This window comes from Lepidochelys kempii, chromosome 17 (genome assembly GCF_965140265.1).
Source record: "Lepidochelys kempii isolate rLepKem1 chromosome 17, rLepKem1.hap2, whole genome shotgun sequence".
Classification (NCBI taxonomy): Eukaryota; Metazoa; Chordata; order Testudines; family Cheloniidae; genus Lepidochelys; species Lepidochelys kempii.
In genome coordinates, this window is record NC_133272.1 from 16,525,398 (window position 1) to 16,542,159 (window position 16,762).

Consider the following 16,762-nt stretch of genomic DNA (forward strand, 5'->3'; position numbering starts at 1 on the left):
CAGCAGGTTGACATAATCATTACCAATATGATTGATCTGGGGGGCACAGAAGCGAAAGGGATTGATCCTGCAAAGGCATACACAGAAGGCTGCTAAACGAGGGGCAGGAATGTACCTTTGCGCGGGGATGATTTAAAAAGGTGCCCTTTAAACAGAGGGTTGGCACACTGTCAAGGTTCCTCCCCCACTCTGAACTCTAGGGTACAGATGTGGGGACCTGCATGAAAAACCTCCTAAGCTTATCTTTACCAGCTTAGGTCAAAACTTCCCCAAGGTACAAAATATTCCACCCGTTGTCCTTGGACTGGCCGCTACCACCACCAAACTAATACTGGTTACTGGGGAAGAGCTGTTTGGACGCGTCCTTCCCCCCAAAATACTTCCCAAAACCTTGCACCCCACTTCCTGGACAAGGTTTGGTAAAAAGCCTCACCAATTTGCCTAGGTGACTACAGACCCAGACCCTTGGATCTTAAGAACAATGAACAATCCTTCCAACACTTGCACTCCCCCTTTCCTGGGAAATGTTGGATAAAAAGCCTCACCAATTTGCATAGGTGACCATCGACCCAAACCCTTGGATCTGAGAACAATGAAAAAGCATTCAGTTTTCTTACAAGAAGACTTTTAATAAAAATAGAAGTAAAGAGAAATAAAGAAATCCCCCCTGTAAAATCAGGATGGTAGATATCTTACAGGGTAATTAGATTCAAAACATAGAGAACCCCTCTAGGCAAAACCTTAAGTTACAAAAAAGATACACAGACAGAAATAGTTATTCTATTCAGCACAATTCTTTTCTCAGCCATTTAAAGAAATCATAATCTAACACATACCTAGCTAGATTACTTACTAAAAGTTCTAAGACTCCATTCCTGGTCTATCCCTGGTAAAGACCAGCATACAGACAGACACAGACCCTTTTTTTTCTCTCCCTCCTCCCAGCTTTTGAAAGTATCTTGTCTCCTCATTGGTCATTTTGGTCAGGTGCCAGCGAGGTTACCTTTAGCTTCTTAACCCTTTACAGGTGAGAGGAGCTTTCCCCTGGCCAGGAGGGATTTCAAAGGGGTTTACCCTTCCCTTTATATTTATGACACACGCTGATTACGAAACACGCCCTGTTCGTGCCCGGCCCTGCACGCTAGCACTTGTGCCTCATTCTCGTGCCCAAGCAGAGGTGGTTTGGGAATGTTTATAGGCACTGCAGCAGGGTGGTTCTCTAGCAAGGAGCCATCCCACGTACACCTACCCAATCCTATCGTCTGCCTTAGGATTTTGTATTGCTGCCCATCACCGCAGTATCTGATCCTGCAGCCTATCTAGCCATGGGAATGCACCATTGTTCATATGCACTTGGGCCCTGCATCGTTAAACTGGGTAATGCCATACTTATCTTAACAGGCAGAAGGCTCGAGCTCCTTGGCTTGATGCTATAATGAAAATAAAATGAAATATTTTTGTTTGAAGAGCTTATCTACTCCCCCACTGTGATTTAGGCATCTTTAAACCTCATGTTTTATTTATCTTCCCTGTTCGATTAACAGCACTGAAACGCATGTCTGCAAACAACGGCTTGTGCGACAGCATTATCCGTAAAGACTGCCAAGTGCACAGGCCCTGAACGGTAAATAGGCACTTGATGAATTGCAAAGTAGAGTTAAATAAAGGATGAGATTTTAAGTCACCTTCCCCTGAGCAGGGTGTTGGTGATTCTTGCCCTTTGCTATTCTGCCCTCCTGAAGTCCTTTCCCCTGAAATCTGGCTGTAGGTTTGCCAAACCTGATCACACCTGCCTATCCAGAGATGTTGGGGAGGTTACATAATGGCCCTACTCTGCTCTGGGGAGCATTGATGGCTGTTTGATGGGGGGGGTAGGGGAGGGAATTAATTGGTGATGTCAAGTCTACCTAGGGGACAGCTGTCCACACAATGGAGAATCTCTATCAGTATTCTCCAGTGAACCCTACCCACCATGTCAGCAGCTCCAGCAGGGAAGCCGTGGGCTGAATGGGGCCTGGAGGGCGAGCACCCATTGGGCCCCAGCCGCTGTTCCAACGCAGGGCTGAGGCAGAGAGATAGGGTAACGAGGTGGCAGTTACCCCTGTTCTTCTCATGCTGTAGCTGTTTTACAAAAAGAGAAGTTTACATGCTCCAGGATCCTTCCGAGATTAAGATAACGGAAGAGCAAGTCTTTTCAAACTAAAAGTGTATGGAAAGGTTCTGCTAGTAACAACTTAATCAGCTTCCTTCTAAGGCTATAGCGGCATGTAGCATCACCCAGGGCTGGGATTTTACACATGGGGCTGCCCTGTTATCCCTTTGAAAACAAGGGCTCTAGTTTATGAAGGGCCACAGCGCCCCCCAGCGGCTATTCAGAGCATTGGCAAGCCCAAGTTTCTAAACGGCGCATTAGGCTGCACAGAGGAGGTTCGGTCACAACTGGATGCCGGGTTCTCTGACGAGCCTTTGGTTAGATGGGGAGGGGGCTGATGATGTTTGAATGTAGCAGATTTTCTCCTGGGCATTCTTTGCTGACGGCTCGTTCTTCACCGCGAGCGTAAGAGACTGTCACGGCTCACGGGCGTTTCCCCTCCCTTGGCATTCCCGCGAGCGCCGTCGTGACACAGCCCCGAGCCCAGGCAGTGCCCATGGGGCTCACGGCAGAGGCCTTCAGCCCAGTATTGGAACAGGAACAAGAGCGGTCACCCTCTCAGTCCTACAGGGGGAAGCTGGCCGGCAGCACCCAAGTACTGTTTGAGGGCGGAAGGCTGATCCAGTACGGACTTGGAAAATCCAGGTGCAATTCTTTGCTCCCTCCTTCCATTTATGCCTCAGTTTCCCAGCAGGATAGGATTCCTCGCTATGGGGAGCTCGGGAGGTGCTCACGTGCTCCGGGAACGGGGGTGCTGGAAACGCCGTCAGTTGATTGCTGTGTCCGCTCATGCAAGAGAACTGGATTTGAAATCCCCCTTGGTCAGGTTTACTTTGGCCCTGGCAACAACAGCCTCCGGAAGGCAGAGCTCACTCTCCCGCCCCACGCCATGGCTGATGCTTTGCTCCTGCTGTGGGTGGCAGGGGAGGCCTGGCTGACTTCACTCGGTGCTGTTGTGGGTGAGCGGCCCGGCCCACAGCAGATGGGCACCTCCTGACCCAGTGCACCAACACCCGCCGCACAGCGAGGCTGCCCCATGGCCGCCAGTCTCTAATCTCCATTTCCCTGACCCCCTCCAGGACATCCCATGGGGCGGCAGAGCCAGGGCAGTGCTCAGGCCAGCGGGAGAGCCTTCACTCAAGCCTGGAGGAGAGATAAATGGAACCCATCATTGACACCAACACATGAGTGAAAACCTTCTTCAGTCTGGGCCCCCGAGCAGCCAGTTACACTGAATGCTCAGACACAGTATAGATCGGCCATGCTGGGTCAGACCAATGGTCCAGGTAGCCCAGGAGCCAGTCTCTCAACAGTGGCCAGGGTCAGATGCTTCAGAGGGAATGAACAGAACAGGGCGATTTTGAGTGATCCCTCCCCTGTCAGCCAGTCCCAGCTTCTAGGTCCAGTGGGTGACTTTGCCCAGACTGGGCCAGATGTTAGAAGAGCTCGGTCTTTGGCAGCTCCATTGCGATGCTCCACCATGCTCAGCATCCTGAGCCCTTCTGCGAACGCCAGCCTGATCCTTTGGGAGCTGTTCCAGCCCGGCCCGGGGTTCCATCAGACCAGTTAATTGAAGCCGATGGGGTGAGGAAGTCCCACTGGCACTCAGGTCTCTCAGCCCAATCATCCTTCCGAGGTCACGCAACAGAACGAGCTGGGTTTTTTTGCAGTAAGATGCCTGCCTAGTGAGCAGCATCACACCACCGAGCCAATGCACACACCTGAGAAGCTGGCAGCAATCTCACCAATCCACAAGCTGAGCAAGCCCCTCTTCCTTCCCTTTAGTGCCAAATCTTGAAAGCGTTATCCATGTTCTTTGGCCCACTGACTACAACTACAAGGGGGTGATGGGCGGGAGTGCTGCAACCAATTGTAGAGGCTCAGGAGGGCTGTTTGCAAAAATCCCATTGGCACCAAACCCACAGGGTGAGTCATGGCTTTACATCGCTGCCCGTGCTGAGGTCGGCACCCTGGCGTATTGCTCTGCGGCCTGCTGATTTGGCCTTTTCCAAAGATGCAGTGTGCCTGCCCAGCCCTGCATCGGGGGAGATGGCTCCTGGGCTTCTACAGACCCTCTTTGGGGAGTCTGCTGCTGTGGGTGATGCCTGGGCCCTGTCCAGAAGTGCGGACCCGGGGGAGCAATGCGGCTAGGGCACCTCCCCCTATCCTGTAGCATGTGTGTCCCCCTTTCACAGCTGGCCACGTGAGCTGGGCTTGTGGCCCAGTGGGCAGGACCTTTGATGTGAACTCAGGGTACCGAGTCACATCGTCTCTGTGTACCCGTTTCCTCTCTCATCTTTGTCTGTCTCGTCTAGGTAGCACAATGGGATCCCAGTCTTGCTTGGGGCCGCTAGGTGCTACAGGAATATAAAGAAGAAGAATTTCAGAGCTTCAGTGACCTAAAATAACAATCTTTGCAGCCCGTTAAACTGATTATTACCTAGGACTTTACTCCCTACCCCCTCAGCAAAGTCACTCCGGCCCAGACCCTCAAAGGTATGTAGGCACCTAACACCCACTGGAGGAGCTGGGCTAAGCACAGAGATAAAGTGAGCAAATCGGGTACCATTGCCTGGAAAACAGCAACAATCCTCTTGACACTTTGTCCCCCGGAAAATCTGGTCTCTCTGCTCCTCCAGATCCACCCAGTCTTTTCGGCCATTTCCAACAGAGAGCTGAGCACTTTCGTCCTAGTTTTTCCATCTGCGGGGCCTTCCCATAGTCCTTTCCGTGTAACTTTACATTTGCATCCCTGACTAAATTCCAGCTCCTGCAACCGAGCAATTCCAATACATTTATTCCTACTTAGCTCCCATATCTGCATTTGATTAAACACATAGTAACGTGAACATTAGCATCCACAAAGAACCGGTGTAAATCGGCTCCTTGACACCCAGTAAAGCTGATTTTCATAAGAAGCGATGTCAGATTGCTGACAGGTGACGGTTGCAATTCATTCCCCGCCCTCCTCATGCATATTTTAAGACCCCTGAAGAATTGAAAGTGAATTGAGTGCTTGGGCAAGGTGCTGAATTGACAGCTCTAGTAACCAAAGGCCTCTATGGACAGAGCAGGGCAGCAGCTGCACAAGCATCCCCCGCACCCCACTGTGTTCGAACCTCGACCTCTAAGGGGCAGAGGAGAATTCAGCCTTCTGCTTCTCGGCTCAGACTGCCAGCTAGTGGCTGGGGCCAGTTGGGGGTCTGCAACACCGGAAACTGGACTGAGATCACCAGTCACACCTATTCTTGACTGCATGTGCCAGGGCAATCCAGCGCCGGCAATGCACAAGCTGAAGTCTGGCCTTCTTGAATTACGGTTGTGAGTCTGACACAGGACTCACTTCTGCTCCCACTGAAGCCAGGGGGAGCTTTGCTATTGAGGTCAATGGGAGCAGAAGCAGGGACACGCAGCCCATCCAATAAAGTCTAGCAATATCCAGCCCCAAAGAAGGATACCCAGATCACTCTCGCCAGGCCTGAATTCGGTGCGAGGTGCCCTGTGATCACAAAGCCCCCCCTTCCATGTGCATGATCCCTTCCCTGACGTTTGTCTGCTCAGTCGGGAAGGAACCTTTTAACATTCCGACCGGCAATTTGCCAGCCAGCGTGCACCACCGGGCCTGCGCTCTCTCGGACGGAAGAGGCGGGCGTGCCCGACTTTAGCCACAAGTTTTATTATTTTAGTATGAGCTCACCACACTTTAGCAAGCCACTACTGGGGTCTGTGGTACATTAATACACATCTGTTGTAGTTACACTCAGTGGACTCAGATTTGTACAGCATTTGTACATAGGAAGGGGAGGGAAAAGACTCAAATAACAAAATAAACATTTGCAGTCAAACCGTTTTTTTTTTTTATCTTACTCACAAAATTCAATAGCCAAAAAATGACTAAGCTACAAAATTGTAATACATACTGTCTGGGTAAAATGTTATCATCCATTTATACATCTACTATCGCCTTTATTCTGGTAACTTACATGGAGGCCTATAGATTTTAGTGGATTAATAATTCCCTACAAGATAGTGGTGAACCGCTAAAAGCTGCTGTAACAATAGGGTACTGGAATCTTGTGAAGGTTTCAGTTGCATCTTTTTGTTTGTTTTCATGAAACCATCATGCATACCCACTGAAAGTCAAAGGAACTGATCAGAGGAGGGGATGGGGCAGTAGCTGGTATGTCTTAGCTATTAATTTAGGACCCATGGGTATTAGCATGGGACTGTGTGTTCGCTTCACTTTTCTGAACTCTGAAAAGGTTAAAGCCAGTACTGCCATCCAAATGCTTGTAAGATTTCTCTTTAGCTAGGATGAGGGGAAAGGTTGCTAATCTGGATCTTCAAGAGCCTCTCCATTTGGCAGGGAGACTTTATTCTTCAGATAATTTCTCAGCCTTCAGTGGGAAAACAAAACAAAAAACTCTTCCAGCCACTGAACTAATACAATGGATAGAAAGTCCCAATTTTCAACAGCGTGGACTCATAATTCCTACAGATTCAACCACTGTGCAGGCCCTTAATTGCTATTTGAATGGGAAGGGTGCATGGGTGGACCAGACACCTCAGCACTGCTTTTCCAAGCAACTAGCTCTCACGCAAGACCCCTTGACTGTAGAGGGAAAATTCTCCCCTCTCACCCACACTGCAGTTGTTGATCATGAAGGCATATTCTGCACACAGCCCTGGGTGTGATACCAGCATGGAACATGCAATGGAGACAACTGTGGGGGTCACGGAGGAGAAAGCAGCCCCCTATCTTACTTCAGATTTGAAGCTCTGAACAAGATCACTAGGATTAATGCTGATGGGAGAGATTTTCAAATGGGAGCTAGGCTCTCAACTCCTACTGACTGCCAATGGGAGTTGGCTGCATAACTTCCCTTTGAGGACCCCCTCCCCCCTGAAAATACTGATGATGCCAGTTACACAGAATGTTGCAGAGTACTTTATGTACCACTGTATCTGGGCCAAAGTAGCGAGAAGCTTATAAATAAATGTGGTGGAAGGGGACCCTCTGACTTGTCACTTTCTGGGTTTCTTTCTAATTTGGTCTCCTAAAATCTACCGGTGCAGCTAGCACCTGAGCAGAGGGCCAGCATGAGCTGTGGGCACTAGGGAAATTCCTCGCCGCTGTCTCCGGTGCCTGTTTCACTTCTGCGGGACTTCACAGGCCTCATGCTGGCCCTGCTGCACAGGGAGGAAATGCACCCTGTGCAATCTGCATTCCAGAGGCATTCAGCTCCTGGCTGGGCTCTCCTGAGCAGGGGCATCTGTTTCTGTTGTAACTCTCCCGCCTGCAAGGCGAGCGGGAAATGGGGCGCTAATCCTATATGGCTGGGTGCACAGGGGCAGAGCCTGGGGCTGCTGTGGCGTGTCCAAGGAGAATAGGTTCGCCCCACGCTGTTTCTCTCTATGCAGAGATCTCTTTCCAAAAGGGGAAACTCAGAGCCTGCGGGACAGCGTGTGATTCAGTGCAGCCCATTGCTGTGGTAAGGCCTTTCCCTGGAAGGCTACTCTCCCCTTAAAGACTATGCCCTCAGTTATATCCTAGAGAGCATTAGATCCTGCGAAGATAGTCAAAGCCAGCTTACAAAGCAGGCTCTCTTCTCCCTTCTCCCCGTAACTGAATGGACTTAGGTGCACTGGCCTGATATATCTTGATAGGTCAAATTTTCCTCTGGTTTCAATCAGGGCAGTGCCAGTCACTTCAGAGCTTTGCCCCATTCAGACCAGCAGAAGACTGGCCCAGTGCACACCTCCCAGTGGGCAGCTCCTGTTTGAACCCGGGGAAGCAGGAGGGTTGCAAAGCGATGCAGAAAGTTGCTATTTAATCCTCTTTAAATAACGGAGGCATGTCACTTGCAAACTAGATGGAAAATAAATACAGATTAATTAAAAAATCAACCCCCCCCCCCGGCTTTTCCACTTGATAAGTCCCAGGAACTCCTGGGCATTCACATGGCTGCTGCCTTCCCTAAGCCTTGGAAGGCATTTTCGAAAGCCCATGGCACTGCCCTGACTGCTCCCATTGAAGTCAGTGGGCGTTTGACCATTAATTTCAGAGGCAGCCGAGTCAGGCGGCCAGTGCTTGGTGCTTTTGAAAATACTACCCCAAAATGATCAAAATGGCACCTCCTGCTGTATATTAGTTTTGCTTGGTTATGACATTTTACACACTTGGGCTGTCTATCAATGGGCTTTTGGTTCCTAAGTCCCTTAGGCGCTTTGAAAATCCAAGCCTGAGGCAATGATTAGTGCTTTGTTCTTCTATGCAGGTAGATGGTGCTGGTTCCACACAGCAGGACCTGTCCCACCTGAACTCCTGTTAACCCTCTGAACTCATTAACCAAATTTAGGCTTCTTCTCCTAACATGCCTCACTTTCCTGAACCCACCTCCTTATCTCAGCCATTGAAACAGATCCAGTGTCCACCATCCCCACCAGGTGAAAAGAGCCTAACTCTATTTCACCGCCCGGCAAGAGGTCTAGTGGCTTCCCTCGTGCAGGAGACTTGGACGGGTGGGGCAAAGCTCTTCCCCAGTTTGCCTCGAGCTGCCCCAGACTCTGGGTGGCTGGAGAATTTCAGAGTAGCCAAAAGTGGCTGAAGAAAAACCATACAGGAAAACCAAGGGCCAGATTCCCAGCTCATGTGCAATGGCACCGATTCACAGGAAGTCAACACCTCGGCCGTGTCCTGCCATGCTGGGAGCTCTTGTCCACGTCCACGGGAGCTCCAGCTCATGAACTAGCCCAGGATGTGCGGCAGAGAGCTGGAGAGAGGAGCAGAGCAGTGGACTTGATCTAGGCATTTCAGAGCGGCATAGGGATGCCCAGAGAAGAGACTGAGCTGTTCACAACCTTACATCATTTGGCTGCATTATGGTAAATATGGCCAGAATGCTGCATTTCCAGAGAAATAGGAAACAATTTGATTCGTGTACCTCTGAAAAGGGATTCTGCAACTAATTCCCTTGGAGGAGGGTGGGAGGAAGGATCAAACAGCATCAAGAACAGCCGTTTGTTTCCATGACAAGCCTCTTCTACCCCAGAACCAGAAGATTGCCCATTAAACATTAGTCATTTCACTGGTGCTGCAATATGTCAATCCAAGCCCTGCCCCACATTCCAGGTACTGATGCCCCCCTTGGGAAGCTGCCCCATCCCCATCAGGGGTTTGAATGGAGCCTAAGAATCTGCTGCTGCTCCCTATGGTCCCAGGGTATCGAAAGGTGAATATTTCTTTTCAGAGCAAGGGGTTTGTCTCAGACACTTAGTACCATATTCTACCCTCGCTCCACCCAAGTATCATCCCATTCAGCCCAATGGGAGTTTAGTGCAAAGACTGAGGCTAGAATACAGCCCTTGGAATAGGGACCAACTCCATGTGCAAATACACACAGGCAATGGGGTTCCTCCTCCTGCATGGACAGTTATTGCAGATGGATACAGAGGTGCACAACTGGCTCTCTGCACCCATAATGGCAACAGTTTTTTGTGCAAATCTGGGTGCTCAGTTGTGCCTAGATTTCTGTGCACGTGGTTTGGAGCTCCTGCTTTAAAAATGTGACCCTCAGTGTTGTTTTGGGGCCCAAACCTGCACCCCGAACTCCCACTTACAAGAAGTAGGGGGAGTCTGAGGTGCCCAGCAAACAGAGGAAAGAACAGAAATCTGCTCTGGTTACAGCTGGAGCCTTCTGCTCTAGACGGGGCCTTTGTTTCAATATCATCCTCAGTCCCTGTTATAAGGCACTCTTGCAAGAATGCTCACAGCAACATGTTAGCCCTCTCCCGTCGGATATCGTACTGAAGAGCCAAAGACAACTGAGAATGGTAGGGGCAACGCCAAGGCAGCCTAATGCTAGGCTAGCCCATCTCTTCCAGCTAGTGATTACAATTCTGTGGATAGCAGTGGAGAGGGATCAGAGCCTAGAGGCATCTGTCTGATGTGACTACATCCTATGTGTGTGTTTTCTACTCAGACCCTCACAAACAGGCATACAAAGGCTCTAGCCAGATGCTGTGTACGTCTCTACATGCCACAACACACCCATGGGTCCTGGCTCTGGGCCCCGGCACAGCCGGTCCTGCTAAGAGATCTCTCGGAGGAGAGAGGCTAAGGAGACCTGTACTCACCCCTGCCAGCGGCTCCCTCCCCTTCTTCAACTCAGAGTAAACACTGACTCAGAAATAGCTGAAATAAATTATATCACCTGAAATCAGATGAGGTGTCCCCTGTGCTATCATACAGTACTAAGTGGAGTCTCCGTGGCCTACGGCTGGGAGGTCTTCTATGCTGGGAAGGGGGAAGACTGTCCCAACAGCTTGTCTTCTACAATCCACGCTGACTGGCTTGAGCACAGCCAGCTCAGCCAACCCTTTTCTGTAGTTCTTCATACTACGCAGGTGGGTGGGGGAGAGGGACAGGGATTACCTGGGGGGGAGAGTGCAGACTTTGGGAGCACACTTAGGAATTTTCTAATGCCCCAAGCAAACTGCTTTGTGTTTCCTCTAGGGTTCTAGGAAACACTGATGAAGTTTCAGCCACCATCAGCTCTCAGCCAGACCACATTGTTCAGGTGGGATGAATGGAGGGTCCACTTGGCCAATACAAATTCCACCTTCAAAACCGATATGGATAAGAAAGCAAAACAAAAGGATCTTTACACAGGTAGGTTGCCATACCGCTCCTTCTGGAATGATGCTCGTCTTTGAAAATACAAACCAGGGGATTGTCCTACTTAGGTCAGTTAGTACATTATAAACAGTCCTGTTTTTAAAGTGAAAATACTGTTGCTAGTCTTTAGGAGGTGCATCCTTTTCCTGTCGGTGTGCAGAAGATACTGGCATGAAATGGTCCTCTCCACCTCTTCTTCTCGATCAGTGCTTCTCCTGGAAGAAATGAGATTGTGTTAAGAAAACAGAGGCCTTGGCAATGAATATGTGATCAAGGTAATCTAGATTACCAGACTCTTTGGCTATTTATCCAAAGAAGCCAGCAAACTTCATAGAGCCATACAGTTATAGGATCGCCAGCTCATCTAGTCTAATCTCCTGTCCACCATCACAGGCCACCAACACCATCCAGCACCTGCACACTAAACCCAACAATTGAAATTAGACCAAAGTATTACAGCCCACAGGAGACTTGACCATTATGTGTCACAGGCAGAGAACAGTGGGGACCAAGGTGCACCAATGCACAAGGTCACTGCAAAGACAGGGAAATGCATAAGCAAGAAAAACCCAGATAACCCTGGCAAGTGACCTGCACCCACACACTGCAGAGGATGGCAAAACCATCCTCCCTAGCAAGGTGGCTGCCAATCTGACCTAGGGGAAAATTCCTTCCTGACCCCCCCCACGTGGCGAATCCTAGACCCTGAGCATGTGAGCAAGAACCAGCCAGTGAAGCATCTGAGAGAGAAAACGCCTGCTGCCATCTCAGAGAACTGGCCCTTCCTGTCCAATGTCCCATCTCCAGTCATGGCCATCCCTAATGCTTCAGAAGAAGGAGTCCGAAGAGGGGATGATGGTCATTTTTCTGCATACAAGGACAATCTTCAACCATGGTGAAATGGCCATGCCACGGCAAGGTACCAGGTACTTAATCAATCTGACCCATGTTACCAGTGAAGAGACAAAATTCTGAGACCTTGGACCTTCTCCCTCGGGTCTGAGAACCTGAGAGAGCATAAAAGTAAGCCTCCCCCAATAATGGTCCATACTGTGAAATACACAGAGATCTGATGAACTGAGGAAGGTTCTAACTTGTGCTGACATGTGAAGAGAGACATATGAGTGCTGATCTGGGAGAACTGTCCAATATAGAAGATGCATATGGAACTTCTTAGCTGCACCAGGTCAATAGTCCAAGGCACCACAGTGTGCACATTACCAATTTCTTTGCATGGTTTTTCTTTTCTTTTTTTTAAATTGGAAGCTCTAGGACCCAGAGGTTTTCAAAGCTTCCAGCAACAGCTGAAATCTGTACTTTCAGTTTCAGGCCAGTCCCAGCTCGGGTGCAGCTGCTCCAGGGAATTGGTTCTAGTGCACTTGGGAATGAGGGCTATGCAAAGCCAACTGTTCTTGCTGTGGAACATTATGGTCAAAGCCACGCTCCAGGGGATGAGCTCAGTGTGAGACGTGCCACTGGCACGGCAGAGACCCCATGAAAGAGGTCCTGCCTGGGCATTTTTTAATTCAAATAGCTCAGTATTGTATAACCTACCTCCTGCTTGTGGGATTTATCCTGTTGATGGATCCCATTAGCAGATCCCGAGTTTCCAATAGTCTGTAACAGAACAGATGAGATATGGTTGAAGATGGGCACTGATAAAAAGCATCGAACTCCCCAGAAGCTTTGACATCTGAGGTGACAATTAACTCCCCTTCATACAGATCTGATATTAACTGCTGCATGCTGGGAAATTAGAATTTAAAGATCCCATGGTGCTCTTGGCAAGGGATTCTTAACCTCTGGATCCTGGCCAAATCCCCCAGGGGGGAAGGGTAATTGCATTCTTCCTAGAGATGGAATTTCCCCCTGTAGTTTCAACTGGGCAAGGTCCCATTCTTTGCACTCAGCTCCTGGGTAGCATTGCCTCATGCTGTTGGATCTGTTAATCTGCAAAGTGTTTTGAGTTCTTCAGGATACCAGGCACTACAGAAAGAGTGTGGGTTCACCACTTAGCACCTGTCATCTCTAGAGATGAGTCAGCCAGGCGGAATAGGCTTTGGTTTCTACCTTTAAAAACGACAGCCAAGTCAAACGCTGATCGTGGCTCTCTAGCAGCGAGAACAGGGCCCTCGTCCTTTGCAACTACAATATAACCAGCAGGAGAGGAGGGCCAGGAGCAGCTGGAAGCGTATGGCTGTGGCATGCCAGCTTTCATTCAGAGCCCTTTCTACACTGACAAGATTGACAGCTGTGAATCCACCACCAAAAGCATTGCTGACGGAAGCACGGGTGGATGTTACAGTGGAGACAGGGCTCTGGAGCTTTAACTAGATCGCAGAATCATAGGACTGGAAGGGACCTCGAGAGGTCATCTAGTCCAGTCCCCGGCACTCATGGCAGGACTAAGTATTATCTAGACCATCCCTGACAGGTGTTTGTCTAGCCTGCTCTTAAAAACCTCTACCAACAGAGAGTCCACGACCGCCCTAGACAATTTATTCCAGAGCTTAACCACCCTGACAGTTAGGAAGTTTTTCCTAATGTCCAAAGTAAACTGCCCTTGCTGCAGTTTAAGCCCATTGCTTCTTGTCCTATCCCCAGAGGTTAAGAACAACAATTTTTCTCCCTCCTCCCTGTAACAATCTTTTATGTGATTGAAAACTGTTATCATGTCCCCTCTCACTCTTCTCTTTTCCAGACTAAACAGACCCAATTTTTTCAGTCTTCCCTCATAGGTCATGTTTTCTAGACCTTTAATCACTTTTGTTGCTCTTCTCTGGACTTTCTCCAATTTGTCCACATCCTTCCCGAAACGTGGTGCCCAGAACTGGACACAATACTCCAGTTGAGGCCTAATCAGCACCGAGTAGAACAGAATAATTACTTCTCGTGTCTTGCTTACAACACTCCTGCTAATACACCCCAGAATGATGTTCGCTTTTTTTGCAACAGTGTAATGCTGTTGACTCATATTTAGCTTGTGGTCCACTATGATCCTCCGATCCCTTTCCGCAGTACTCCTTCCTGGGCAGTCATTTCCCATTTTGTATGTGTGCAACTGATTGTTCCTTCCTAAGTGGAGTCCTTTGCATTTGTCCTTATGAAATTTCATCCTGTTTACTTCAGACCATTTCTCCAGTTTATCCAGATCATTTTGAATTATTATCCTATCCTCCAAGGCAATTGCAACCCCTCCCAGCTTGGTATCATCCGCAAACTTTATAAGTGTACTCTCCATGCCATTATCTAAATCATTGATGAAGATTTTGAACAGAACCAGACCCAGGACTGATCCCTGCGGGACCCCACTCATTTTGCCCTTCCAGCATGAATGTGAACCACTGATAACTACTCTCTGGGGACCATTTTCCAACCAGTTTTGCACCCATCTTATAGTAGCTCCCTCTAGGTTGCATTTTCCTAGTTTGTTTATGAGAAGGTCATATGAGACAGTATCAAAAGCTTTACTAATGTCAAGATATACCACATCTACCACTTCCCCCCATCCACAAGGCTTGTTACCCTGTCAATGAAAGCTCTCAGGTTGGTTTGACATGATTTGTTCTTGACAAATCCATGCTGACTGTTACTTATCACCTTATTACCTTCTAGATGTTTGCAAATTGATTGCTTTATTATTTGCTCCATTATCTTTCCGGGTACTATCATTACACTACAGCTTCCCCTCTTGCTACAACCAGTAGTGGATCAGGGCTACGAAGCTAGTGATTACGGGCAGACACAGCTAGAGAGAAGAGAAAGGCCAGGCTGAGTTTTGGAAGCTTAGATCCTAGAAATTCAGATTGAGCCTTTAGAAGGGAACTATTTGCCCCGTGATCATTCCTAACTGCACTTGGTATTGCTTCTTGCATGGCAATCAATTACTCCGGAGTCACGTCCCAGGTTACTCTATACCGGCATTTACAGGGCACTCCATTTTTCTGCAATACAGTAAATTCCCCAGTCCCTGCAGAAGACACACAGCCTGTGCCTTGAGTGGCAGCCGCATCCAACATTACAAATTAGACGTGAACTTCGCCGAGTACAAGGTCGCTGGGAATGAATAAGCTGGAATGTAATTTGCTAGAAACTAAATAAAATCTCCCAGAGCAATTATTACCAATTCTTTGAGAAGAAGCTTGAGTGCCAAATCCTTGTCATTTCCTGAAAAGCTATGAGATCAGGGTCTCCAAAGACATGCAGTATGTGGAGATTTTTTATTACAGGCTAATACCTAGCTGTAGTCATGGCCACAGCAACAGTAAAGTGCCAATTACTTGACAATGAGATGGAGACAGTGATATTACATCGCAGCTCCTGCAACTCCTTGTCTAATTGTGAGGCCAGACATGCACGGTCAAGAGAGTCCAGAGCATGTCAGCTGATAAGCCCGCAAAGGGAAAGCAGCAGCATCTTGTGGTAATGAGCAATTTCCTTTTTTAGAGTGTTGCAAAGTGAAGGCAGTGCAGCTGAGAGACAAGGGGAAACAGCGGTGAGCTGGATCCCCCCAAAATGGCTACAGTGTTTTAGGGATGATTGTTTCTGTAGGTCAGGGAGAGAGCAGCGTGGAATGGGCTTACATCCGATGAAGTGAGCTGTAGCTCACAAAAGCTTATGCTCAAATAAATTGGTTAGTCTCTAAGGTGCCACAAGTCCTCCTTTTCTTTTTGGGAATACAAACTAGCATGGCTGCTACTCTGAAACCTGTCATTGAAAATCAGTATCTAGCCAAGCACAACCAGAGTCCATGATTGTTTCATCCCATTGTGCCCATTGGTCTCCATTCACAGGGTCACAGTCCTTGGCCTTATCCTTAAACCCTTGTTTAAGCAAGTTCCCCTGAACTTCCCACACTGAAACTCAGGAGATGGGGGTTCAGTCCTGACCCCACCGCACGCTCTTTGTGTGACTCTGAATGAGCCATTTAGGCCCAGGGTTTTAAATGTATTTAGGTGTTGCTGCACGCAGTGTTGCAACATCTGATTTAGGAGCTTAAATCTCATTTTCAAAAGGGATTTAGGCACTAAGGAATCTAACTACCATCTATGTCAATGGGAAGGCCCCTAAGTGCCTTCATCCCTTTTGAAAATGAAATTTAGGCTCCTAAATCAGCTAGACATTGCAATGCTGAGCACAGCAATGCCTAAATACCTTTAAAAATCTGGCCCTTAGTCTCTTTGTGCCTCAGTTATCATCTATAAGTTGGGGATGATATTTCCTTTCTGCCACCCTTTGTCCTGTCTATTTAGATGGTTAGTTCCAGGGGTCAGGGATTGACTCTTTCCGTGTGTGTATGTGTACAGTACCCAGCACACTGAGGGGGCCTCCAAGTGCTATTGTAATATAAATAAATGATATGGAGTAAAGTAAAAAAATCATGTAAAAATTATTCTATGAAAAAGAAAGAGAGAGGGATTTCTCTGTGCAAGAATTGCAGAGATATTTCCTCCTTTCAGGAAAAACAAAAATAAATACCATTTTTGGACCATTTCTGGAGAAGGAAAAGTGAAAGGGAAGATGTCTTAGCACCATCGGGGTTTAGCATTCCTCCCAAGGGGGAACATATCCACCATACCACTGGGTATTGTAGCCATCCATCATGACACATTTCAGTTTAAGACATGGTGGTTACAACAGAAGCTAAAGTCACTCTGGAGACACTGCCAGGATTGCATTATGTCTTGGACAACAACAAAGTTGTCACCATAACTACAGCTGTGGCATGTGGTGCGGAATGAAAAATACACAGCTCTATTTCACACAAGGCAGGTGGCTGATTTCACCACACTTCTGTGTGCAGAGGAATTGTCTACGCCAAACCCGGCACTCTCGTCTTAGACTTGTCTCGTTTTCAGGGCAGGCGCCATCCTTTTATTGTGTGTTTGTACTGCACCTAGCACAATGGAGCCAGGTCTCCGATTGGGATCGCT

The 16,762-nt window shown here is 48.4% G+C and overlaps 1 protein-coding gene across 2 annotated transcripts in view; it reads right to left on the reverse strand.

Moving 5' to 3' along the window:
• Positions 1 to 5,807: 5,807 nt before the first annotated feature.
• Positions 5,808 to 16,762, reverse strand: part of CLIP2 (CAP-Gly domain containing linker protein 2) — a 122,302-nt gene continuing 111,347 nt past the window's right edge. For both annotated transcript variants that reach the window (XM_073315254.1, XM_073315253.1), the window contains 2 exons: positions 12,384 to 12,446; positions 5,808 to 11,044 (listed from right to left, as the gene is read on the reverse strand). In XM_073315254.1, coding sequence (XP_073171355.1) covers positions 11,033 to 11,044; positions 12,384 to 12,446 — 75 coding nt within the window. In that variant the 3' untranslated portion in view covers positions 5,808 to 11,032. The remainder of the gene's footprint in view (positions 11,045 to 12,383; positions 12,447 to 16,762) is intronic.